The sequence below is a fragment of the Pipistrellus hanaki genome, assembly GCF_964339955.1.
Source record: "Pipistrellus hanaki genome assembly, chromosome: 11".
Classification (NCBI taxonomy): Eukaryota; Metazoa; Chordata; class Mammalia; order Chiroptera; family Vespertilionidae; genus Pipistrellus; species Pipistrellus hanaki.
In genome coordinates, this window is record NC_140513.1 from 17,428,512 (window position 1) to 17,455,287 (window position 26,776).

At 40.2% G+C, this 26,776-nt stretch overlaps 1 protein-coding gene across 1 annotated transcript in view; it reads left to right on the forward strand.

Annotated features, from left to right (window-relative positions):
• ELP1 (elongator acetyltransferase complex subunit 1) overlaps positions 1-26,776 on the forward strand; it is a 58,965-nt gene that overhangs the window by 18,983 nt on the left and 13,206 nt on the right. Inside the window, exons 9-28 of the mRNA XM_084899291.1 lie at positions 789-912; positions 1,934-2,027; positions 4,911-5,141; positions 6,019-6,189; positions 9,722-9,821; positions 11,487-11,669; positions 14,026-14,132; positions 14,686-14,789; positions 15,902-15,955; positions 16,045-16,150; positions 17,162-17,277; positions 17,642-17,715; positions 18,476-18,554; positions 18,648-18,727; positions 19,892-20,029; positions 20,135-20,220; positions 20,495-20,643; positions 22,521-22,644; positions 23,810-23,907; positions 25,028-25,229. Of these exons, the coding sequence (XP_084755417.1) occupies positions 789-912; positions 1,934-2,027; positions 4,911-5,141; positions 6,019-6,189; positions 9,722-9,821; positions 11,487-11,669; positions 14,026-14,132; positions 14,686-14,789; positions 15,902-15,955; positions 16,045-16,150; positions 17,162-17,277; positions 17,642-17,715; positions 18,476-18,554; positions 18,648-18,727; positions 19,892-20,029; positions 20,135-20,220; positions 20,495-20,643; positions 22,521-22,644; positions 23,810-23,907; positions 25,028-25,229 (2,420 nt within the window). The remainder of the gene's footprint in view (positions 1-788; positions 913-1,933; positions 2,028-4,910; positions 5,142-6,018; positions 6,190-9,721; positions 9,822-11,486; positions 11,670-14,025; positions 14,133-14,685; positions 14,790-15,901; positions 15,956-16,044; positions 16,151-17,161; positions 17,278-17,641; positions 17,716-18,475; positions 18,555-18,647; positions 18,728-19,891; positions 20,030-20,134; positions 20,221-20,494; positions 20,644-22,520; positions 22,645-23,809; positions 23,908-25,027; positions 25,230-26,776) is intronic.

A 26,776-nucleotide genomic window follows, 5' to 3' on the forward strand; every position in this document is an offset into this window, starting at 1 on the left:
ATTCCGAGACCCATATGATTTGTAGGTTATAGGCAGGGTCTCCATGAAGCCATTGTATAAAGCAGAAAATGGTGCTTAGAAGGGAAGTCGCTGTATGCACAGCTCAGTGGGCAGAGGAGTTCTGGTGAGGACTAGGAAGAGGGCTTCCTTCCTGTGCACAGTCTCCCACACCAAGGGAATCTGTTTGCTGAGGAATGTGCAGGGTGGATCCAGCATGATCCAGCACGCTTGTCTGGTCACAGCCTGCTTGTGATTGTGGCTGCCCTTAAAATAGAGAGAGGATGTTCTCATCCACTGTCTCAGTAGCATCGGTTAATAAGCAAAGCCACTAGGTCTGTAGGTTTTAGATATCTCATTTCCCACCAGTATTTGAGTAGCAGTTGGATGATAGACCAAAGAGAAAAATGTATTTGAATTAAAACCTAGAGATGATGTGACTGAGAAGTCTTTTTACCTACCTGAGCATGGGATATTTGCTGGAGTTATCTACTTGAAGGAGAAATAGGTTATGGTGTTACAGGATGATTTAAGTAAGATATTGACTTTTTAAAAAGTTACCAAGTAACTAAGTCTGAGGCTTTGGGGGCAAGTGGAGGCTTTGTGCAAATTAGGAAAGGGCACTCTCCTCTGGGCGGGCATAGTCTCTCATTGCTTACCTACTGACATAGAATTTAAAACTTCTCGGATGCTTTTTGTTTTTGCTAAAAAAGACCATTTCTCCTAATTTTATCCCTTTTAAAGCCAGCTGCATGTACTTGCGGGCCTTCTAACTCTCTGTTTGCTTTAAGGCCCTCGGGCAGTTTGATTGCATCCACACAAGATAAACCCAACCAGCAGGATGTGGTATTTTTTGAGAAAAATGGCCTTCTCCATGGACAGTTCATGCTTCCTTTCCTCAAAGACGAGGTGAAGGTAGGTGCCTGAGTTGTTTCAGAATCAAATTTAGGGACTTCCCACAGCTATAGAGAAGGTTTATATTGGATATGGACATGCATGTAAATAGAAGCTCCTGTGTACATAGTAATAGAAATAGTGGCTTCTTATAACTAAGTTCTTTTGTGGGGGTTTTTTTCTTCTTAAAAATGAGAAATTCTTTTTCTTAGAGATTTTTAAAGAATAAGTGGTATTTCTTTCCCACCTACATAAAACATAGACAGAAAATAGAAATGCTGGTTTTTATTGTTTATTTTGACAAAAGTACAATTCTTCCAGCAATAAATTTGCCTTTCACTCATAACATTGAAACCTTAAGCATCTTATGTACCGTTAGGATCTTTGTTGGAGCAGATACACATCCAAAGGTACTCTTTAATTAAAGATACTAAAAGTGGAGAGAAGAGGTGGATGAACTCCCATGTACATATTATTTGCAAGATAACATTTTGTTATGTACATATTATTTGCAAGATAACAACATTTTGCAAAATTATTTTATCTATCCCCTCTCTCTTTGTCTCACACACAAGTATATATACACACACATTTTCATTTTATTTCCTAGGGTGTTTTTTTGTTTTTGTTTTTTAATTCTAGGAAATGTACTTTTAATATTTTTTTCTAACAAGTAAGAACATTTTTCTTTAAATAAGCATAAGTAACCACAATTACATTATTATAGCTTACAAAATTGGTAATCATTCCTTAGTATTATCTAATCCCTAGTCTATATTCAAATGTCCTTGATCGACTAAATGTCACTTGCATTTGGTTGTTAAATCTCTTTTAATCTTTAAGCATAATGCATTTTTTAGAGTCCTCTACATGAGAGGACAGATTACACAGATTTGTTTAATGACTCTGTAGGTTAATAATTTATAGCTAGGGGTCTGCTCCAGGAGAGGGTTGTTTGGTTTGTGAGAACAGGGAATTCAGGTATCAAAGATTTTGTGCATACATAGTTAAAGGACAATGACAGGTCTGTTTTCCCTACTAGGTAAATTACCTGCTCTGGAATGCAGATTCCACTGTGCTTGCAGTTTGGTCGGAAGACCTTCCGAGGGAAGAAAATTCTACTCTAAAAGCCTATGGTAAGACAGCACTGTTTCAGCCTTTTTGCCCCACAAAATAGAGTTGAAAATAGATGTGGAGTTACCCTTATCCCTTCTACTTAGTCCTGTAGTGGAATAAAAGATGGTGGAGAGGGGTAGGTGGAGATGGTTAGGTTTTGATTATTTATGGTTTCAGTCATGCATCAGTCACAGGTCTTTAGAGAAACAGAATCAGGGCAGGCCAGCAGGCTGGAAATTCAGGTAGGAGTTGATGTTTCAGTCTTATCAGAAATTTATAGGACAGGCCCGCAATCTGCAGACAGGCAGGATCTTACGTTACATGTTAGAGGTAGAATTCCTTTTTCTCCAGGAAACCCTTATCTTTAAGGCCTTTAATTCATTGGATGAAACCTGCTCGTTGTGGAGGATAATCTGCTTTATGTAAAGTCAGCTGATTGTTGTAGGGCGAAATGGGTAAGGGGGATCAAATCTATGATGACAGGTAGAAATTAGAATTTTGGTGAGAGCACTTTACAGTATAGATAGATGTCAAATTATAATGTACACCTGAAAAATTATACAATGTTACCAACCAGTGTTAACACAATAATAAATAATTTTAGGAAATTGAAAGAAAAAAAGTCATCTGATTGTGTATGTTAACCACATCTACAGAATACCTTCCTACCTTCCCAGCAATATCTAGACTAGTATTCAACGTGGTGCCATAGCCTAGCCAAGTTGACATGTAAAATTGACCATTACAGGTAACCAGTAATTTATTTTCTTAGGTGGTATTGCTGCAGGAAGTCACAATGTTGACCAATACTACTCTGAAAGAGAAAGAGAAATTAGATTAGATATAAGAATTGTTTCTATACCTTTTAAATTGTGTAAATAGGTATTTTTTAGTGCATACATAAGTGAAAACATTAAACAATAAAGATGAGAAAGAAAATAGTTAATCCGTAATTCTGTCTCTTTAATAAATTACTATTGAAATTTTCTCATCTTCCAGATTTTATTGATATGTTTCAGTATAGCCATGATCTCATTTTTGTTATGTTTGATGCATCAGTTTTTGTAATTTACTTTTCTGCTGCCATAAACATATTTCCACTTCAGGTATCCATCTATTATATATTATTCTTAATTACTGGATAATATTCATTTGTGCCACAGTTTATTAAATCCTATTCTGTTTGACTTTTAAAGTTTTGTACTTTTTCATTATCAATAATAATGCACTGAATATTTTTTTATTCACTCGTTCATTCATTTGACCCAGTGGCTTTCAACCCTGGTTGCAACTTTACTTTTTTTAATTTTAATTTTTTAAAATATATTTTTATTGATTTCAAAGAGGAAGGGAGAGGGAGAGATAGAAACATCAATGAGAGAATCATTGATTGGCTGCCTCCTGCATGCCCCAAACTAGATATTGAGCCCGTAACCCGGACATGTCCCCTGAATGGAAATTGAACCATGACCTCCTGATTCACAGGTTGAGCTTAACCACTGAGCCACACCCAGCTGGGCAACCCTGGCTGCACCTTTAGAAAACAAAACAACACTTTCCAGGCTTCATCTTAGTGGATTCATTGTATCGAAATAAAGACTATCCATATTTAAATTGTATGGGGAGGGGGGGAGCAATGTTAAAATATGTACACAGATAAAAATTTAATAGAAAAATATTTTTAAAAAGCATTAGAATAATAAATAAACCAAGTAAAAAAACAAACAAACAAACAAACAACAATGCTTCCAGATAACTTTTAACATGCAGCCAGGGTTGAGAAGCACAGGGTGTCAAGGGCAGGCAAGGCACTGTGATATGCTCAGGATATGTGTTACATAAGCACAGCCATGATACCTGTTATCACAGCATGGGCAGAAAGTCTAGCTTACCAACTCACTGCTAGAGAGATGCATTGCGATAGCCAGGTTAGAGAACTAGATTAGATTTACTGTGATCACTGAATTAAGAATTCGTGAGCTGGGAGATAATTAGAGAAAATAGGTTTCTTAATATAATCAAGAGCTTCATTTATGTGTCATCTGTTTAATAAAAGTTGGTTTTGACTTGACATGATTAGATCTTTTATTTAGCTTTATTGAGATATAATTGGTATACAACTGTGTAAGTTTAAAATGTACAATGTATGATTTGATACATGTATATATTGTGAAAAGTTTACCACAATGAGATTCACCTCACCATAATTACCATTTTTATTGTTGTTGTGAGGACATTTAAGATCAACTCTCTTAGCAAGTTTTAAGTAAATGTTACTGAATTATTAGCTGTAGTCACCATGCTGTACATTCGATCCCTGGATCTTACTCATCTTATAACTGCAAGTTTGTATCCTTTGACCAACATCTTCCCATTTTCCCTACCCTCCAGGATTAGGTCTCTGCTTTTAATAGATGTTGGAAAAGATAATTGCTTGCTAATCTCCCTTTGGACTGCTGAATCCTAATTAATACCAGAGAGCCTTGCATCTAGTTGCATGCAAAGCACTTGGGAGAAAGTATTAAGCAACTTAAGCTTAATAGAACATAGTGGTACTAGTCCAGTACTTCTGGATTGAGTGTTTTAATACTTTTAATCTTCTTTCTAATTCTTTATGAAAAAAACAACTGACTAAAACACTGTCTTGTCTTAGCCGTCCATCCTCATGATTAAAAAGTTTGAAGGTAGAGGCAAAAATAAACATGCATTTCTGATTTTATTGTGCTTGACATTTTGTCTTCATGGAAAATTGCCTTTTACCAGTTATTGTTAATATTGTTTTAATGGAGAGGCTGAGCAGGAAGGGACTTTCAAAAAAGAAAAGATTGTCCCATCCCCCTCTAGCAAATGGTATGAGGTCTCGTCCTCCAGCCTCTGAGGCCTCCTTTCATTTTCTCTTGCAGTTCAGCTCTGGACTGTGGGGAACTATCACTGGTATCTCAAGCAAAGTCTGATCTTTAGTGCCTGCGGGAAGAGCAAGATTGTGTCTCTGATGTGGGACCCGGTGAGCCCGTACCGGCTGCATGTTCTCTGTCAGGGCTGGCACTACCTCTGCTATGACTGGTGCTGGATGACCGACCGGAGCTCGGGGGATACTTCAAGCGACATGGCCAACGTGGCCGTCATCGATGGAAGTAAGCAGCTAGAAAAGGTGTCTGTGAGCCTGGAGGGGGCCCTTGAGCCGGTGCCTCCAGAAGTGGTGGTTTGGTTTAAACAATGGGGAATATTTATTTGGCTGGTTGGTTGGTTTATCTTTACTTATTTGTTGTTTTGTTTGGATGAGAATTCCTAAAGCTGGAGCATGTACTTTCCTGATTACCATAGTCCCTCCTCCCCACATCCACCTCGCACCCCAATTCCTCACTGTGCAGCATCCATGGTCTTCACATGTTTACTGGTCCGCCTTTGAAGACATTGAAAATTCTCACCCTGGGCAGAAGAGGCACAGTCATGTTAGGGTTTTGGATGTGTTAGCCTTGTCTATTGCCCTGACTCAGATTTTCATTGATCCTTGCTTCAAAGATAGTAATGTGAGTTGCTTGTACTAATTCATGTTCTATGTAGTGGTCATAAAACTGATTTAATAATCATATGATCTGTGTAGAGGACTTAATCATATATGCTTTATTACCAAATCCATGCAGAGGGAAGTGCTTCAAGGATTTTAAAGGCATTGATTTCCTGGCATTAGTCTGGCTCGGTTGCAGCCAAAGCTAGAACTCTGATCTCTTGACCTTGTCCTAACTCCTGCTCCTAAAACCTCCAAGACCAGAGATGGACTTCTCCAGGTCTGGAGGTGACAATAGCCTGATACAGAGTCCATGGTATTTCCTTCCTCCCTTACACGCTGTTTAAGCTTATTCATGATAAAACACCACAAATTATTTTAAAGAATTGCTGTATATCTCCTACCCCCATCATTTGTTAGTAGTACTGTGCTGTTCTGATGCCTTAATTCACAGTTGAACATCCATGTGCCTGATCCTCCTCCTCCTTCTCTGTCACATGCAGACAGGGTACTGGTGACAGTCTTCCGGCAGAGTGTAGTTCCACCTCCCATGTACACCCATCGAATGCTGCTCCCAGAGCCTGTGAATCAAGTCACCTTCTCTTCCTGCCCTGAGAGGAGTAACGACCTCGCCATCCTCGATGCCAGCAACCAGATTTCTGTCTATAAATATGGTATGCTTAGAACTGTTTCGAGACGTTCTGAGTCAGGTTTCCCCTCTAAAAAGCAAGTTATGGTTTGATGTTGCCTTCGCTCTAGCGTTTCTAAAAATTTTGAAATTTATCATTAATATCTTTATCGTCATGATATTTAATTGGCTTGTGGGGGTCTTTTTGGGGAAGTTTTAGTCTTACTATGGGTTATAAGAGCTATTCCTTTGCTTTTTGTGAAAGAGTCAGTTATTTAAAGAATAACATCCAACCCTGGAAATAGGACGCTATCTTATTACTCCTGTAATGTGTTTTACAGTTTTCATTGCCTTTGCACAAATTTTCAGTTGATCTCAACACTCCTAGGAATTGTGTCACCGATAGACTTCTTTGTGTTTTTTTTTAAACGTTTGCATTGACTTTAGAGAGGAAGAGAGAAGGATAGAGAGATAGAAACATTGATGAGAGAGAAACACATCCATAAGCTGCCTCCCGCACGCCCCCTCCTGGCGATTGATCCTGCAACCTGGGCTTGTGTCCTGACCAGGAATCAAACCAGTGACCTTTTGGTTCATGGGTCAATGACACTCCATCACTGAGCCAAACTGGTTGGGCTGGATTTTTTCTTTTTTATAATGAAGGACAGAATGCCAGCGGGTTTGCAATTTGCTTCAGCAAGCATGGACAGGAAGTCCAACTAAGGTGCCGTAGCTTCTAATCAGTTGTTTTCCACAGCTACATTGCTCTCAGTTCCTAGTTGCCTGATGGGCTGGGAAAACCTGACATTTGTTTTTAGTTGTGAGTTCTATGTTCATGTCACAAATTAAACAGGCAAATGGCACTGGTGGCCTTGTTTTCAAATAACTGATGCATTCTCAGAGTACAATCTAGATAGCTAGCTGCTAGGATAGAATAATTAAAATTAACTAATTTGGATTGGAATTTCCTGCTAATCAGATTTTCTGTTGAATCAGCAGGATTCTGTATATACTAACAATAACAGTGGGCCCTCCTTCCTTCAGTGTCATTTTGTTGGAACGTTGATGAGATGCTATGTAGGAACTCTTGTTTATTCCACTTACCTTATGATAAAATAGATTTCGTTACATATCATTTTGTCTAAACTCACAGAACCCATTGCCGGTGTTAAGCAAGGAATTACTGTACTAGAATATGTCTCCAGCTTCTCTGATTTTAGTTTTACTCTATAAATGCTATAACAGTTCTCCTTAAACTTTTTATTTCTTTTTTTTTCTTTTTTTCTTTTTAATATATATTTTATTGATTTTTTACAGAGAGAAACGGAGAGAGATAGAGAGCTAGAAACGGAGAGAGATGAGAGAGAAACATCGACCAGCTGCTCTTGCACACCCCCTACTGGGGATGTGCCCGCAACCAATGTACATGCCCTTGACCGGAATCGAACCTGGGACCTTTCATTCCACAGACCGACGCTCTACCACTGAGCCAAACCGGCTTCGGCAAACTTTTTATTTCTTAATAGCGTTAAAAAAAAAAGTAATAGTAATGTGTTCATTGTTAAGGAAAATCAGAAAAAGTAAAAATTAACTTTTTTTCGAAGTAGATTTTTTTTTTTTATCAACCTGTAATATGAAAAGTAAACAAGTGATTGTCTTTATACTCGACGACTGTTACTGCTAGTTTTGTTAGCTTAAAAGAATCAGATGTAGAGTACTAAGCTTTTGTGGTGCTTACTAGATGATACTAATTTAAGATTGTATATTTTTTATTGTTTTACTATGTACAGAATATTTTATCCTATATTCACTTAAAAAATAACTTTATTCATACCACTCATCCATTTAGGGTGTACAACTCTATGGTTTTAGTATATATGCAGTCTTGCAACCATCACCACAGTCAGTTTTAGAACAACTCAACTCTATCTCCCCAGAATGAAATTCTGTAGCACCCTGCGTTCATGATACTGACACTTACAACCCCATGATCAGATAGGGCAGGTTAGACTAGACCTCCGCTCTTGGGCGATGTATCAGGTGTCTGTGTGCGGGCAGGCCATGGTGTGGGCACCTGGAGACAGACATACCAGTGAGGCTGTTCTGAGTGACTAGGCAGGAGCTGGTGAGAGTTTGAGCCAGGGAAGTGTCTGTAGAAAAATACCAAGTGGGGAGCTGGAAGCCTTTGAGAGTTAGGAGCATGTTGTAGCGTATTTGGGTATAAGAGCCTGGGAAAAGGTTGTGGGAGTTGTTATTAGAGTGTAGGATGTAGAAATTAGCCTTTCAAACATGGAGCGATTTCAGACAATGGCCATGGTGTGGACAGCTCACCTGCGAGGGGAGCACAGCAGGAGGGAGGGTGGGTGGGAGAGTCAGAATTGCTGTGTAGAAGCAGCGGACGTCAGCTGTTGTGCAAGTGACAGTGAAAGTTGAGGAATAATGCATTGTGTTAGGATTAAAGGAAAGATTGGCAGTTGATGTTGAAGTCAGAATATTCCAGTTTGAGGTCTCAGAATGGACAAGTCAGAATACTGATAAGGGCTACTGAACCGAAGGGAAAGAGCTTGTATTACAAATGAACAACTTGGAGGTGAGTAGTGCACATTTGAGTCCAGTAGAGACATATTAGATGCCAGAATTTGCATAGGAGACATTTTATGTGTCCCCAGTTATTGCTCCTTTTCCCCCTCCATGTTTATTGATTGTCTCTCATATAACACATTTTATTCAAGTCCATACAATTGTGGAGTTTATCTTCTAATTGGGGAGAAAGGTAGTAAATTAGTTAAAGTCTATGAGATGGTAAATGCTGTGGAAAAAAATAAGCAAGGTCAGGGTATGGGAGAGCATGAGGATAAGTGCTGGCAGGGAAAGGTGGCTTTGCTTTTAGGTGGTCAGGAATCCTCTATGTGAAGGTGATATTTAAGCAGAGACCTAGTGGCAATTGGAGAGGGAGCCATGCGAATGCCTGGGGTAAGAACATTCTAGGCAGAGTAGAGAGCAATGGCTAAGGTGCTTGTCTCTGTGTAGGAAATAGCCAGGATTTCAGGGAGGCTGCAGCAGAGGAGGTAAGGGGAGGGTGGATGGGTGGAGTCAGAGAGGTGACAGGAACAGCTTTTGTCGGCCTCGAAGGGGCCTCGAAGGCTCTGGTACTACCTCAGTGTTATTCAGGAAGCCTCCAGAGGGTGGAGAGCAGAAGTGTGTGGTGTTCTGACTCAGTTATTTAAAGGGTTGTAATGACTGCTGTACAGTGAATAAACTGGATCAAGAATGGAAAGAGAATATCTTTTGATGAAGGATGCCAGGTTGGTGAGAGATGGTCTTGGGGCAGTGCACTGGGGTGAGAGGGCAGGCCTCCCCTGGTCTTGCTGAGGCACAGCAAGGACTGTGACTGAGGAAAGAAGATTTGGTTAAGCCTAAAAGGTAGGCAGAGATTTTAAAAAGAATTTGAGATGTGACTGTTTTCTAGATTGCTTTATTTGTAAAGTAGTTTGACTTCTAGAACCCCATAAACTTAGTATGAGGAGAAGTGTTCATAGATAGGGTAATATCATTGAATTTGAAATTTTGTTTTCTAGGTGATAGTTCAACTGTGGATCCCACGGTGAAACTGGGAGCTGTGGGTGGAAGTGGATTTAAAGTTTCCGTTGAGACACCTCATCTGGAAAAGAGATACAAGTAGGTGGTTCTTAGTAATGGGAACGTCTGGGAACAGAAGGAGCCAGCATTTACTCCTAAATTACCCAGTTGTCCTGTGCTTGTTGCTGAGTGGAACAAGTGGATACCACACCTGGGTGCTAGTTTTTAAGCCCTTTTGGGGAAGCCACTTACCTGGATTCTGAATGTCATGTAGGATGATGGGTGCAGGAGAGCCCAAGTGATAAACCGGCCTAAAGTCCATTCTTCTCAACAGTCCTTGGTTCTCCAGGGAAACATTGCATGGGAAAGATGGAGATGAATGACAGGGCAGAATGCATTCACGTACCTAAATGAGGATGTCTAGGTTATTCACATATGGCTGACCTTTAGCAGCCTCTGTCTTTGCCTCCTCCTACACCAAAACCTCTGGGTGCTGTGTTTTGAGGCTCATTTTGGAAATCACAATACATTTTCCCATGGAAATAATACTAGAAATGACTAGGTATAATTGAATACCTCAGGTACACTGTAGGCATTATAAAATGACCCAGAAGCCAATTTATAAATTATAATGCCATTTCTGTGAGAATCCAGGATTTGAGTCTATTCTTGATGAGTCTGTGCTCTCAATTCCTGCTCTATTCTGTCTCCTGGGAGCATTTATTCTTAAATTAATAGTAATAATAAACTAACTAGAGCAAATAACTGAATGTTTCTTAAATATATGCAATATATTTTATAAATGTATATATGTAGCTAACCTGTGTATGATTTAGGGGCTGCCTAAATCATACACAGGTTATGATCTTGTGTGGTCGGATTCATAAATGCTTAAAAATTTTCAAAAAACATTTATATGGATGATTTTATTTCACAAACTTAAAATCACTAGAGGAAGAAAGTGTAAGGCAATGTAGAATGTTAGTTTCATTTAGAGAAGACTTCATGAAGGACGCAAATACTAATCAATCATTGAAGAAGGACTAGGACTAGGTTAGGATTGCAGAGAAGGCTTGGGACCATTGGGTGTGGTGGGCAGAAGAATGTCGTCAAGACCCAGGTGGGGATGCTCCTGCATGGGGCTGCATGCAGTGGAGAGGCTGAGTCCTAGGAGCTGGTCCAGGAGGAAGTTTGGGCTAGAGACCCAGCTCCTTCATGCACCCTGAGGGTTTGCTGCTCGAACTCAAAGGCAAAAAGTGACCGTTATGAGTTCCTGCATGAGGCAGCAAACAGCACTGTCCTCTGCTGCATAAACACCGCAGAAGAAGATCTTAGAGGCAGAGAGACTCAAGTTAACGTGTTCATTATGGTGTGGGATGCTTGGGAAAGGACCCATTCTATTGAAGTTTAACTAGCTGCTGCAATTTGGTTTGAATGCTGGTAAGTAGGACAGTGGAAAACCTCTGGGTTTATTAGTGTAGGGTCAACCCCGGGGCAGGTAATTTTCTTGTGTGGTCGGATTCATAAATCTAAAGCTCTCAGAGAATAAGAAACAATATTAAGTAAACAGAAACCACATTTTCGAACCAGACAAACAGTATTTTGGGGGTTTTAGTATTTGACATCACTTCAGGTTTTGCCCCTACAAATAACTAGGTGTTGACTGTATACAGGGTGGTTCATTCTTCCTTCATTCAGGCAAATCTCGGTGGTATTAAAGTTTCATTCTTGGATATTCTTTTTTTGTTCTAATATTTAAAACAGAATTCAATTTGAGAATGGTGAAGATCAAGAAGTAAATCCACTGAAGCTCAGCTTTCTCACCTGGATCCAAGAAGACGTCTTCCTGGCTGTACACCACAGTCCGTCCAGCCCACAGTCCGTCATTTACCGTCTCACCGTGGCCTCTTCAGAGACAGATGACCAGCAAGGACAGCTCACTATTAGGTATCACAGCCCTTCTGTGTTCCATGTGGTAATAGGTAGAGTTATGCTTTTCTGTTTTGTCTTTATGAGCATAGGACAAAACAGAAAAGCATAACTCTAGTTATGAAGTAGGTTAAGAGGCAGTAGCTTCCTTGTTTGACACACTTGGCAAGAGGTTAAGTCTAGTTTTGAGTCATGTCAAAATACAGGCTGAAAATGTGTCAAGAAGTGGTGAAAAACGGACAAATACCAACAGATGAGGCAAAACATTTTGAAGTGTGTTAAAATTTATAATTGAGCATATGCTTACATTCTAGCAAGGCAATTGCTAGCCCATGAGAATCAGTCACTCTGATTACCCTTGTTAGTTATTAAAAGATCTATTTATATGTGCTGTATTTTGATGTCTGGCCTCTTTCTCTTTATATTCTGTTTGGCACCTGATGCATTACTATTGAAAAGTCTCTATTTTTCTTCTTTTTTTTACTGCCCCCCTAGCCTTGAGTTTCATTTTGATCCCTGACTGCGTCTAGTTCATGAATGCTGATTTCTGTAAGGCAAGCCCTGTTGTGCAGTAGATAAGTGGTATTGTCTGGGCAGCTCTGGGAAATCCTCAGGTTTCCAGTGTCACCCTTGGCACCGTGGGCCTACACTGATATTACTCTCTAGCTTCATTTGTAATGGAAGATCTGCTTAGATTTAAACTCTGAAAACCCTTATTGCAAAATTAGGAACCTTTCCTCATTGTATGCATCAAACATTTTGATGCAGTCATAAACTCCTAATCTTGATTCATAACTCTTTATATTTTTATTTATTTATTATTTTTTTAAATAGTTTTGTTTGTTTTTTATTTTTTAAAAAATATTTTATTGATTTTTTTACAGAGAGGAAGAGAGAGGGATAGAGAGTTAGAAACATCAATGAGAAAGAATCATCGATCAGCTGCCTCCTGCACACCCCCTACAGGGGATGTGCCCACAACCAAGGTACATGCCCTTGACCGGAATCGAACCCGGGACCTTCCAGTCCACAGGCCGACACTCTATCCACTGAGCCAAACTGGTTTTGGCACTCTTTATATTTTTAAAAGCTTTTTGTGAATATGTCTCGGTGCAGAAAATGTTGTAGCTACATGTAGCACTTAAAGGTTTTTGAAAAGCAGAGCATTTTTCATTAGACATGTTTAAATTATGAAATTTCTACTTTTCAAAATTTAAAATTATTTTTTAAGAAGTTATTTTTATTTTTAATTACACTTGACAAACAATATTATATTTTTGGTGTACAACATAGTGATGAGACATAAAATTTAAAATTATTTATAGAAAAAAGCTAGAGGCAGTCATTTCATTTACTGAAAAGGTAATGAGAAAGTCATTTAAAATATATTTCTGTTGCTTTGACCTTTGTTTCTCAAAAAAAAGACTGCTTGTTCATATACAATATCAATGTTTTTGAGGAATATAAAGTCCCTTGATTAGCTTGCAGCTCTTAATAGCTTACATACTACAGTTTGTCTTTGTAAAAGGTACTCTTCTTAGTGCTTTACCACTATTAACTCACGGATTTCTCACTGTACCTCTTTGGAATATGTACTGTCAGCATTTTACAGCTGAGACAGCTGAGGCACAGGGAAGGTAATAACTTGCCTGAGACCCCAGTCCCAGGAAGAGTAGCTCCAGAGTCTGCTTTCTTAACTGACAGTTAATTTATCCTCATAAAACTTAGGACATTTTGGTATTTCATAAATTGGTTAAAAAATCTTTGAATAAATGTTAGCATTGGAATCATTTTTTTTAAATCGCTATCTCTTTCACTTCCTTTAAGACATATCTAGTCTCTTTAAGATGTATCCTTCATTGACTCGGGGGGGGGGGGGAAATATGATGGCAACAGCACATTTTCCCTCTCCCCATGAACGAATTCCATGATTTCCATGAACGAATATGATAGTGATAGGGAGTGTTCTATGTTCCTACAGACCATCTTATTCAAAGAACTGCTTCATTAATGTAGTTTATATTTTAAGAATACAGAAATAATATTGGTACCAGGTATGTCTAATGAAGGCGATAAGTGGCAGTAAGTTATAATGAGTTGCTGCCAGAATAGGAATGGTGGACTTCACAATGTAGACTCCAGTTTATGTGTATTGTGGAAAATAGTGTGATGTGACAGGTAATCGCTTTATCTGTGATTGCAGTAGTTTATTGTGTGTGTGTGTGACGTGTATGTTGTATTGAAATAAGCAGAGTAACACTAAAAGGAAATTGCTTGTTTTATTTTTCTGTTTTGTAAAATCTGAAATGTCACTACTTTTGAGAAAAACTAGATCTGTTCACATCCCCTTTCTCCTTTTGATTACTTTTGTCAGTTCATCTGTGACAGTGGATGGGGTCATAATCAGCTTATGTTGCAATTCCAAGACCAAGACAGTAGCATTGCAACTAGCTGGTGGTCAGATACTTAAGTACCTTTGGGGTGAGTATCACAGTTAGAAAAGCATATTTATGATTTATATGATGTTTCATTGTTAAAAACATGACTTGTATCTTGTCTGTGCCACATTGACTGTAAGGTCTTTTAACTTCTCTGGAAAACGTTAAGCTATAGCAACGATTGGCTGGTGTTTTCTTTTTAAAAAAAATTTTTTTTATTGACTTGTAGACAGAGAGGAAGGGAGAGGGAGAGAGAGAAACATCACTGTGAGAGCAAAACATTGATCAGTTTCTTCCTTAACGCCCCCTACCAGGGATCAAGCCTACAACCTGGGCATGTGCCCTAATGGGGAATTGAACCAACAGCCTTTCAGTGCATGGGATGATGCTCCAACCAACTGAGCCACACAGGCCAGGGCAGCCAGTGTTTACTACCTGTTTTCTCTTGTAATGAATTGGAATACCCTAATGAGTTTCCAGAATACATTTGGAAAGTAATCCAAATTGCATGTTAAGTGTTTTAGTAAGTATTAATGAGACAGTGCTTTACAAAGAGCAGATCAGCTCTTGGTAAACCTCATCTGCTAATCCTGCAGAATCACCTTCTCCAATTGTTGAACCCTGGAAGAACCCGGGTGGATTTCCTGTTCAAATTCCTTATGAATGCACACAGACTGAGTTGGCCATAATTGGAGGGAAGGTAAGTGATCACAGGGCAGAAAAATTTACCACTTAAAAGCAGGGATCCAAGATCTGATAGCATTAGGTACAAAGAATATGGACTTTGGATGTGAGCCTGGTTCTCCACTAAATTGTAAGGCAACATTGAGAAGGTACAGTTCCCTGAGCCCCAGCTTGCTCTGTGAGATGGAATTAAGAGGTTGCCTGGCAAGCAGGCTTTAGTAGTCCCTTCCTCGGAACTGTAAATTTAAAAATAGAATGCAGTTAGCAAACTTTCATCCCCAGTTGTACAGAACAGTCAAAGTTAGTTTTATTAAATACCTTTTGGGAACAACAGAAATGTAATCTTGAAAGTAGTATTCAGTAGGTTGTCATTCATCAAATATTAAAATGCCTATAATTGTGGTGGGTGGTAGGATACAGTTGTTATAAAACAAAATAGCTCTTCAAACCCTTGTTCTTGTGGACTTTATAACCTATCAACAGATTATATAATTAGCCCTTCCAAAGGGAGAATGAAGAAAACAAGCAGGATGTACTGACAGAGTGTTGAGGTGCTGGGGACTAAGTGGGAGATGGTAGCTGTGAGGAATCGGGACCTACTTTGGTGGAAAGCTCTATGTTCTGGTGTGTGAACTGAGCTGTGATGGAAGAGAAAGCTCCCCAAGGAAGGGAGAGTGTTCCAGGGACAAGGAACTGTACACCACTTGAGCTTGGAAAGAGCTCAGCTTATTCAAGGAGCGAGTGTGGATTTTTTATTTATTAACAAAGGTAGGAAGATTATTAGTAACTTTAAATCAGCAGAATAATGTGATTTGCTTCATGGTTTTCTGGCTGCCAGATGGGGAGTAGGTTGGAAAGGAGCCAGAGTGGAAGTGACTGTTGGGATAGAGGCAGAGAGGGCAGAAAGGTGGCATATTTGAGATGCAGGTAGAAGATAGAAATGACAGGGCCTGCAGATGGATTGGATGGCTTCTGGACCACCCACATCTAACATGTCTATATTCAGCCCTGATTATAGAGACTTAGATGTGAAATCACAGGTCAGTAGAACTGTGTGATTGAAAGGTTAGGTTTAACTATTATAGTTTGGTTAGAATTGTTTATAATTTCAGTTTTATTTCTTTGCAGGAATATGTCCTTGGTCTGACTAACAGGTGTCGCTTTTTCATCAATGACAATGAGGTATAAAGGCGTGGTTTGGTGACAGATCTTCTTCAGGGTTGCCTCCAAGTAATAAAGCTACATTTCCCCTTATCTCCCTTGCCTTGTAGGTTGCTTCCAATATCACATCATTTGCAGTATATGACGAGTTTTTGTTGTTAACGACTCATTCTCACACCTGCCAGTGTTTTTGTCTGAGTGATGCTTCGTTAAAAAGTAAGTTCTCAGTGTATAAAATACACTATCTTTTGTCTTTTGAGGTCTTGATGACTTTCAAGTTCTTCACCTACTTTGGCTTTTGACTGGAGTCCTGGACAGGAGAATACCATTAGAATTTAGTTCCTTCGTCCCTAACCTCAGCACAGCATCGCAGTTCAATCATCCTGCACCAGTCAGCAAAGACTTCCAGAAAAGGAAGTCCTTCCTTAAGCAGAATATTCTAAAGATAGATAAAAATTGTTCAGGAAATTTCAATATACAATTAATATTTTACTTTGAGTTACCAGTAAATACCAAGTGAGCAATATGCTGTGACTTCTTTGTAATCTTTTCTTACTGTGGCCACCCTCCGCAGTACCCTTTGAAGGACTTTGTCTGGGACAGTGGTCAGCAAACTCATTAGTCAACAGAGCCAAATACCAATAGTACAATGATTGAAATTTCTTTTGAGAGCCAAAAACTGACTTCTGCTCCTTGGCCACGAAGTTTCAATTGCACTGTACGTGTGCACCCGCACATGGTATTTTGTGGAACAAACACACGCTAGGGGCCAAAGAGCCGCATGTGGCTCACAAGACTCAGTTTGTAGGAAATTGGCTGTTATTTCTTCTATTCCTTGCCCACCCATCCCCTCACCTTCAACCCCACTTCCCTTTGTGTGTGTATTTTCCTTATTCTGAAAAACCCCATTTATTTTCCTAGTTTCTAACTTGGAAATTGAATCATTCCTTGGTATGATCATAGCGCTAAGATGCTGCCCATTCTCCCTGTGTCTTCCAAGTCAGTTAATGAGTTGTGTGAGAATATGCATGAAGGCTCTGAGAGAGGGCAAGTTCGAGGGATGCAACTGTTTATCACAAAGGCTGATGGTCTTGAGGTTGAGTGGGAGAGCAAAGGAGCCTGGTTAGTAACTGCTCTCCTGTATTTCAGATAACATGCAGTTTCAGGTGCAGGTAATGGAGAGTGCCTGGTCATGACAGTGATTCTTAAGGCCCTTGTTGTCTCTAGCATTACAGGCAGGTCTGAGCAGCAGTCACGCGTCTAACGGGGAAACACTGCGGATGGTGGAGAGGGGTTCACGCATTGTCACTGTTGTGCCCCAGGACACAAAGCTGATATTACAGGTAAGCTGATTTTTCAGGCTGTGTTTCTGATTGCTGTTGGACAGTCAATACCAAACAGTTCTTGCAGATTGTATTTTAGGCTCTCTTTTCATTTTCAGTAATTTACTCTTAAGTCTTTCCTTGCCAGGTTCTGTTAGCTTTATTACAAAAGAGTGTTCATAGAGGCTCTGACCAGTAAGGCTTATAGGGAAGCTTTTCTGGAAAGTCAGTATAAATATTGAGCACAACTAGATTCTGCTAAAAGTGGGCTCATTTTACCTCGCGTGGTAGTTCACTGTGAAGTTAGGTAAAGTTGTGTAGTCTGGGTATTTAAATGTTTTCTATTTAATTTAAAACATTATTATTTTGATTTATATATTTTAAGATGCCAAGGGGAAACTTAGAAGTTGTTCATCATCGAGCCCTGGTTTTAGCTCAGATTCGGAAGTGGTTGGACAAGTAAGTACCGCGTACAGGACTAGTTAGCTTGTTATGACTTATGTGTGAAGATCATAAGTATCCTTTCAAGATTTAAAACCTAAAAGTCTGGAAAACCTTCATTACAGATGTCACCAATCAGATTCTCAGAGGCTTTTTTTTTTTTTTTTTTTTTTTACACTTTGATTTTTCTTTTTAATATTTATTAATTAAATTGATTGTGGTGACATGGTCCACACTGATTTTAATGCCGTATGGTATAGTGACATTTCCAGCAGAAGGGATCATGAAGCTCATCGTGTAGATCAGGGCTTCCTGGCATAAGGGGACCCACTGGCTTCAGATGGCCTGTAAACCTGGGCCACTGCACCAGCTGTGTCTGCATGTCTTTCTAGCAGGAGGCCCACGGCTTTCAGGTTCGCAGGGGGGCCATGACCCAAAGTGCCTGAGCCACTGTTAGCAGGGAAATGATTCATGGTCTGACTCGGTACAGGAGAAGCTTTGCATTATTTTGTTAAGACAGACCCAAGTTCCATGATGAGTGTGACTGTGAGGATGTAGTCCTCATCCTGTCATGATGATTAAATCATTCCTTTTCAGAAGGTGAATGAATTTGGTAGCCGATTATCTTATTCTGTGATTTCAGAGTGAAAACCCATTAGCAGTTATTGGGCACTTGGGCTGTAATCTCCTTAGAACTGGTTTGTATCATAATGGAAACGTGCTGGGTCCAGGGAGCTTGCTTTTTGTGAAATGGCTTCTCTGTCTTTTCTCTTCACAGGCTTATGTTTAAAGAAGCATTTGAATGCATGAGAAAACTGAGAATTAATCTCAACCTGATTTATGATCATAACCCTAAGGTAACTTCCTCACGCTGCTGTTTACTCTAGCTTACTTTAGACTTGAACTAATGTGATCTGAACTAAAATGTTTTGTCCTTTTTTTTTGGGTAGGTGTTTCTTGAAAATGTGGAGTCCTTCATAAAGCAAATTGATTCTGTAAATCACATTAATTTGTTTTTCACAGAATTGAAGTAAGTATTTTGAATAATTCATGAGTATTGTAGACATGATTTTCTCTCTTCTGGTTAAGGAAATCAAATAGATAGATAGCTAGAGGAGAAAAATTAATGTCTAGTATTTTTTTTTATCACTATAACTCTTAACCATATGTACTGGATTTTTCCTTTTTAAAACAGTATTTAAAACTAAGACTTTAAGTACGTAGGTCAGAATTATTATTTGACTTTATTTTTAGGTAGAATATAAAACTTTGTTTTTATGAATTTAAAAAGAAAATTGTATCTTCTTATGTCTGTATTGACCATTTCTCCAACTTTTAATGAGAAATTTGATAAAGAAAAGTTGAGAGAATTGTCACATGAGAATCCTGAAGCTTCACTAGGTTCTAGAATTCATATTTTTCTGTATTTGCATTATCACTATTTGCCACCGGTTCATGCATCATCTATTTTTAGATTAATTTCAAGGTAATTATAGACATTAGTCTACCTTTACCTCAGTATTTCATTTTGCATAGCACTATCTAGAGTGCATTGTTTGCATACGGGGTCCCGTTGTATTTATAGTGAAATGCAATCACCAATGTACCCGTCAGTGAGTTTTGACAAATGTATACTTCATTGTAACCTAAACCTCCAGCAAGTTCCCCCCAAGTTCCTTCTCAGTCAGTCCCTGACCCCTAGGCAGCCAATGTTTGGAGTTTTACACCCTGGATCAGTTTTACATGTTCAGGAACTTTATAAATGGTTTCAGAATGCTTAATTTCCTATGTAAATAAAGCTTCTTTCCCATAGTGTATATTATCTTGAGATTCATCCACTTTACATGTATTCAAAATCCACCTTATTTATCACTCAATAGGATGCCACTGTATAAATATACTAGTTTGTTCATTCATCCCCCAGTTGATGGACACCTGGTCTGTGCCTTGTTTGGGCTGTCTGGACAAAACACCTATGAATATCATTGTACAGGTCTTTTGTAGATGTGTTTTCATTTCTCAATAAATTTCTCCATTTTTATCTTCTATCAGTATTTTTATAATTAAACTTTTCCAGTAGCTTTTTTTTTTTTTTAATAGCTATTTTTATTTATTGTCTCATGTGATTTATGTGAATGGTTTGAGGAGGGGGACTGGTTCAGTTAGTGACCTTTTAATACACACTTATTCTTAGGGAAGAAGATGTCACAACTACCATGTACCCTCCACCAGATCCCGACACTGTCCCACAGTCCAAGGGTCTCGAGGGGAGTAAAGTGGACCTTATCTGCGATGCCATGCGAGCTGCCATGGAGAGCATAGACCCTGACAAGTACGTGTGCCGCATTAGGGGCATCTTGTGAATGTCACAAGCACATACCTGTCCTTACTCTGTTCATCCTTCTCATCCTGTGTTGCTCTTCGCATCTGACCTCAGGTACTGCCTGTCCATCCTCACCTCTCATGTGAAGAAAACAACCCCAGAACTGGAAGTTGTGCTGCAGAAGGTACACGAGCTTCAAGGTAGAGACCCGTTCACAGAAAGAGTGTTTTCGGGGCCTGATTGTCTCAGTCCTCCCAGCTCGGGAGAGGGCACCGACCAGGACCAGTGTCACAGTACAGATTTAACGTGTGGCCTTTGGCCATTTTAAGATCTGTGTCATTCTGTTCAGTGCTGCATGTACAAAAGAGTCAGAAATGTCTGTCTATTGGGAAATGTGTTTCTTTGTCATTTGGTTATGATGCCAGGTGTGGGGGCTTTTGCCCTATGGTTTTGCTCTGTTTTGTTTTCTGACAGGAAGTGCTACCCCTGTTCCTGATGGTGTGAGTGCTGAAGAGGCCCTCAAGTATTTGCTGCTGCTAGTGGATGTGAATGAATTATATGATCATTCTCTTGGGACCTATGACTTTGATTTGGTCCTCATGGTAGCTGAGAAGTCACAGAAGGTACGTGGAGTTGCTACTTTGCTATCTTTTTGGTTCTCGTTTATGTAATTATGGCAGCATGAATCCCTCTTCTAATGGTGCAGTGTTCTGCCCGATATTGTTCGGAGCACAGGCCTGGAGGCAGATCTGAGAGTCTCCGGGTCCACGCTTCTAAGTGCCATTCTCTATCATAGTTCTTTGCTTATCAAAGTGTTTTGATTGCTAGGTTGAGCAAGTGAAATAAAATTATGGGATTATTTTTAAGATTATAGGCATATGTGCGAACAAATTCTCTTATTAAGGAAATAGAACAAACGAATCGTATTTCAATTCAGGTCTGTTTTGTAGCTCAGTTACTAATGGAAAGTAGGAACACAGAGATTAGAAAGGTTCGGGGCCTCTGTCCCCGTTAGCATGCTACAGTCAAAATGTTTGAGAGCCCGGGCCTGCACCCTTTTTATCTGTTGTGCAGCCTTCGTTTCATCCTCTAACTTTCCTTTCTTTGCTCTTGTCAGAGTGACCTTTCCAAAAAGGAAACTTGATTCTTTATTTTTCTGTTTTAAACACTTTATAATCTCTATGGCCCCAGCATGAAATTCAAAGGCCATAATATTACTTAAACATCCTCTGTGATCTGTTCCCTGGGAATCTCTGTCCTCATCTCTTCACGTGGTCCCCTTTTCTCTGCCTGCAGAGGAAAGGCAGTGCTTTTGTTGCCTTAGCCACACACACCTTTGTGGATCACATGACTTCTGCCTCCCCTCTCACCCTCCCCATTCACCTGGCTAATTCTCACTCTTCTTGGTCAAAGGATGTCAAGGTGGCATATGCCCAGTAAGCGGTCCTTTTTCTTTTTTGGTGCCCTGATGGGATTGAACCCACAATCGGGATGACACTCCAACCAACTGAGCTACCTCAGTCAGGCATTCCAGTAAGCCATTTTTGCCTCTCTGCCCACTGCCCAGGGACTGAGGAGATGGCCCCTGTGTATTCCACTGCACCGTGTCTACCCCTGCATCCAGTCTGTCCTCTTCCGGACTGAGGGACCCCAACCATGCATGAATCCATGCACCGGGCCTCTAGTAAAAGGCTAAGTGTCCATCTGACTGGTAGCTATGACACATACTGACCACCAGGGGCAGACACTCAACACAGGAGCTGCTATGATGCTCACTGGCCATTTAAAAATAAATAGCACCACAGACCTGGTGCCGACAAACCAACATTCAGTTTTCCCAAGTGGGATATAGGCCCTGCCACCACCCTGGAGTGACATCCCACCAAATCGCAGCCAATGCTGCCAAGGTGCAAAATGCAGCCCACAGTCCAGCCAAGCCCGGAAATGGTCACTGTGGGCACCTTATACTTATGACAAAGAGAAGTTAGGGTGCTTCACTGGGTTGGAAAAAATTTAGCTACATCAAAAAGCACATCTAATTAAGCAAGTTTAATATATATATATATATATATATATATATATATATATATACACACACACACACATACACATGCACACACACATACACACACACACACACACACACATATATATATAAAAGGCTCAGTTGACTCGCACACACACAATACATATAAATCTCTCACTGGCGCCAATCACATGCATGTGTTTTGATCTGTCATTGTCAATCATTAATTTGGTTGACACTTCTATTATAGAGAAAGGGCGAATAGAGATTAAAATATTTCTTCTAATTAATTTCTTTCAATGTGCACAAATCCGTGCACTGGGACACTAGTATTATATAAAAAGTAATTAATATATTAATATGGTACATGTTCTTAAAATTATGTAGCTTTGGATTTACTGCTATAATTATTATATGTCTATTTTTATAAGTAAATATCACAAGCAATAAAGTTCTATTTATAATTTTTTCTAGGATCCAAAAGAATATCTCCCATTTCTTAATACACTTAAGAAAATGGAAACTAATTATCAGCGGTTCACCATTGACAAATACCTGAAACGGTATGAAAAGGCCATTGGCCACCTCAGCAAATGTGGTGAGTATGAGGATTACTGTGCTTATTTCCACTTCAGATTTTCTTTGGAACTAGGCAGGTATAAATTTAAATGTTAGTTTAAACACACACTGCTTTCAATTTCCACTCCTGAAATCTTTAACAATTACATAAATATACCTGATTTTATATGTTCTAAGAACTGAGGATAAAGCACTTGGTTTTTGTTTGTTTGTTTGTTTGTTTTCTTAAAATATATTTTATTGATCCTTTTACAGAGAGGAAGGGAGAGAGATAGAGAGCTAGAAACATCGATGAGAGAGAAACATTGACCAGCTGCCTCCTGCACACCCCCCACCGGGGATGTGCCCGCAACCAACGTACATGCCCCTGACCAGAATCGAACCTGGGACCGACACCACCACCCACCCACCCACCCACCCACCCCCCCACCCCCACCCCCCCCCGTCCGCAGACCGACGCTCCACCACTGAGCCAAACCGGTTTCGGCAGCATGTGTTTTTTAAAGAGCTGAGGGGCTCTGCAGCTAGGGAAATAGAGCAGATTCTTTTTGGGTTAAGAATGATTGGCTCCTAAATCTACTTCATTGTCTCAGAATCAAAATTAGATAACTCACTGTTCTCATGGTGTTTGCAAACACCTGAAGGAAGCTTGGCTTGTCTGTGAGGTGCCCACTGCGGTGCCCTGGAAGCCGGTCTTACTTACTCATCAGTGATGGGGTGGGCCAATTGCAGTGGCGGGTGCTCTGATTCCATCCCCCACCCCTCCATCCTCTGGCCCTGACCTGGGCTGCAGCCTCTGGCTTCAGCAGTTGCGATTCCTTCCTGAGGGCTGGGAGGGGGACAGAGAAGAGTCACTAGGGCTGGGCAGTACTCGTTGTGTGTATGTTTAATACACATCCCAGGTGATTCTTAAGGAGGTTGAACCAGTTGGGCTGGATGGTCATTGGTCAGAGGTAGTGTGAAAAAGTCCTGTAAAGTAGAACTCTGATCCCAGGCAGTTCTTCTAATACCTCAGAATCGGCAGTGGTGTTCATTGAAATTCAGATTCCTGAATTCTCTTCTCCAGATTTTCTGATTGTGCAGAAATCGTCCCTGTTGATTTTGTTTAGAGATGGTTAGTAAAAATGAAATCCTTTCTGCTTCCAAGTCTTAAGCTTATGTGTGTATGAATCTTATTCCTGCAGGACCCGAGCACTTCCCAGAATGCTTAAACTTAATAAAGGATAAGAACCTGTATAATGAAGCTCTGAAGTTATATCCACCAGACTCGCAGCAGCACAAGGTGTGTGGTGTGTAACGTTGTGCTCCTGGTTTTGCTTTGTGCCTTAGTTGGAAAGAGTGAGGGTCCTGAGTCAATAACACTGTCCTTGGTTTCAAGGTTCATCTTCAGACAAATTAGCCTCATCTTGAACTTCTTATCTGAGACAGTGGTTCTGACCTGTTCCTACTCTGAAGAACTTGCTCAGGCCAGAAACCTAGGTATTGTCCCAGATTCCTTGTGGGGAATACCCACACAGCCTCCACATGGGCCCCTGGTTCCACCGCCCTCTGCAGCCTGGCCTCTCTGCCCCATAATATCATCCTGCAAAGTGCAGATCTTTCCCACTGGTGAGCTAAACATATAATTCCCATAAAAACATGTTAGTGTTGTGCAGTTTATAGACGAGAAAACAACTTGCCTAAGGACCTGGGCTGTGAAGCGGCTGACCTAGACTACGGATCCCGTGCTGTTAACCACTGCTCACTGTGCCCTCATCCATCGCCATCATTTCCAGTTCATCTGCAAATTGCTCACATCTTTCTGTGTTCTGGCTCCTGACCGCCTCTTTAGCACCCACTGCCTCTGCCAGCCCTCTGCCTTCCCCTTCCTTTAGTCCCACTCGTCCTTCAAAACACTCAGGTTTCCTCTGTCAGGAAGCCCATGCTCTCTGCTTACCAAACCAGCCTTCTTGCATATTCCTCCTGGGCATTCCATACATGTTCCTGCCTGGTGGCCACGGTGCCTTCCTTGCTCTCGGCCTGGGACACTCTTTCTCACTCTTCATGTGGTTTATTCTCACCACTCCCTGGGCCTTGACCCCTGCAAATAAATCCTTCCTCTATTTCTACAGCAGGAACTTGATGGTGGTTCTTGTTACTGTTTGTTTTTTTGCTGGTTTGGTTTTATTTTTGCACTGCAGCATCTTTTGTCACTGTCCTGAATAGTACCCAGTAATTATTTGTTAAGTGAATAAATGGCACATCATCAGTAAGGTTTTGAATGGAAGAATGATTGGATTCACTGATCAATGATAGGACTTCCCTAAATTCAATAGTTTCAAGCATAGCAACTAAGGCAGCCTACAATGGAACTTAAATATGATTGTCACCTTTCCTCACCAACCCTCAATCTCTTGTCACAGGATATCAGCATTGCTTACGGGGAGCACCTGACGCAGGAGCACCTCTATGAGCCGGGGGGGCTGGTGTTTGCCCGCTGTGGTGCCCACCAAAAAGCTCTGGATGCCTTTGTGGCTGCTGGCAGCTGGCAGCAGGCTCTCTGTGTGGCGGCCCAGCTTCAGCTGAGCAAAGAGCAGCTGGCTGCCCTCGGCAGAGCTCTGGCAGGTAAGCACACATGTAAAGGGTTGCCCAAAATGAGAACTTCTCCAGAGGTTTTTTTATTTTTTGTTTGTTTTGTCAATTTTGCAAAGAAAGTTAGGGCAACATACTTTAATGCAGTCCTATACTCAATAAAAATTCATTTGGAATGCTTTACTAAGTAGAGTAAAAATTAAACTGCTACAACAGGAGTCCTAAGATGCAATGGTATAATAAAAGTTTATCTCTCATCTGACTGGTCCTCCCGATGTATGGCTCTGCCTTCTTCTGGGCAGAGAGCTGTAGTGGGGTTAATCTAATCTTCATTCCATTCCTTGGGGCGCACACTTACCTTTAAGTTGGAAATGACCTACAAGTCACACTGTTACTTCTCCATCTCATTCACCAAAACTAACATTATGTGGCCACGCTTAATGGAATGTAACTGGATGGCCATGTGCCCTATATAAAGCTAAAGATGATTTTTGAGGTGAGGCTCTTCGGTATAGGCAGTAGATTGTTGGAAACCATAATAGCAATTTTCAGTAATGAGGTAAAAGAAGAGGCCAAATGCATGAGCATTTGCAGATTAGAAACAAAGGCAGTTTAGGGGTTTCAGGGTCTAAGGACTCATCAGACCAGAGGCAAGGCTATACCAAGTCTGACTCCTTCGAGCAGAGGAAAGGTTAAGGTCTGCCTGTGAGAAGAGGTGAGAGGAGGGTCTGGTCCTCTCGCCTGTGCTTAAAGTAAGAGATTGATTAGTATGTTTTCCCCTTACGTTTCCAGGAGACTTGTGCATATTACTTCTTCTTCTTTTTTTTTTTTTAATATATATTTTATTGATTTTTTTACAGAGAGGAAGCGTGAGGGATAGAGAGCCAGAAACATCAATGAGAGAGAAACACCAACCAGCTGCCTCTTGCACACACCCCATCGGGGATACATGCCTTTGACCAGAATCGAACATGGGATCCTTAAGTCCGCAGACCAACGCTCTATCCACTGAGCCAAACTGGTTTTGGCTACATATTACTTTTTTTATTATTATTTTTTTAATATATTTCATTGATTTTTTTATAAAGAGGGAGAGGAATAGAGAGCTAGAAACATCAACCAGCTGCCTCTTGCACACCCCCTACTGGGGATGTGCCCGCAACCAATGTAAATGCCCTTGACTGGAATTCGACCCAGGACCTATCAGTCCACAGACCGATGCTCTATCCACTGAACCAAACCAGTTTCAGCTTCTTTATTAATATTATCTCTGGGGGGCGGGGGGGGGAAGCATTCCTGAAAAACCAAATTATATCCTGTTAAATGTATGTACATATTCTCATTTGAATTATTCTTTTCCTTGGAAATATAAAAATGTGTAAGATCACTTTTCTTTAGAAAGCCCTCCCAATTTTTCAAGCTGAACTCTTTATAAATGTGAGAATTTTTTATTTTAGCCCTTTTAGTTATTCATTTTGGCTCCATTGTTACTTCTGCTTTATAAACTGGTATTTTTGGTAGTTTGTACCTTCTAGCTCTATGACCTATGATCTGTGATTTTTTAATTATTATTTATAAAT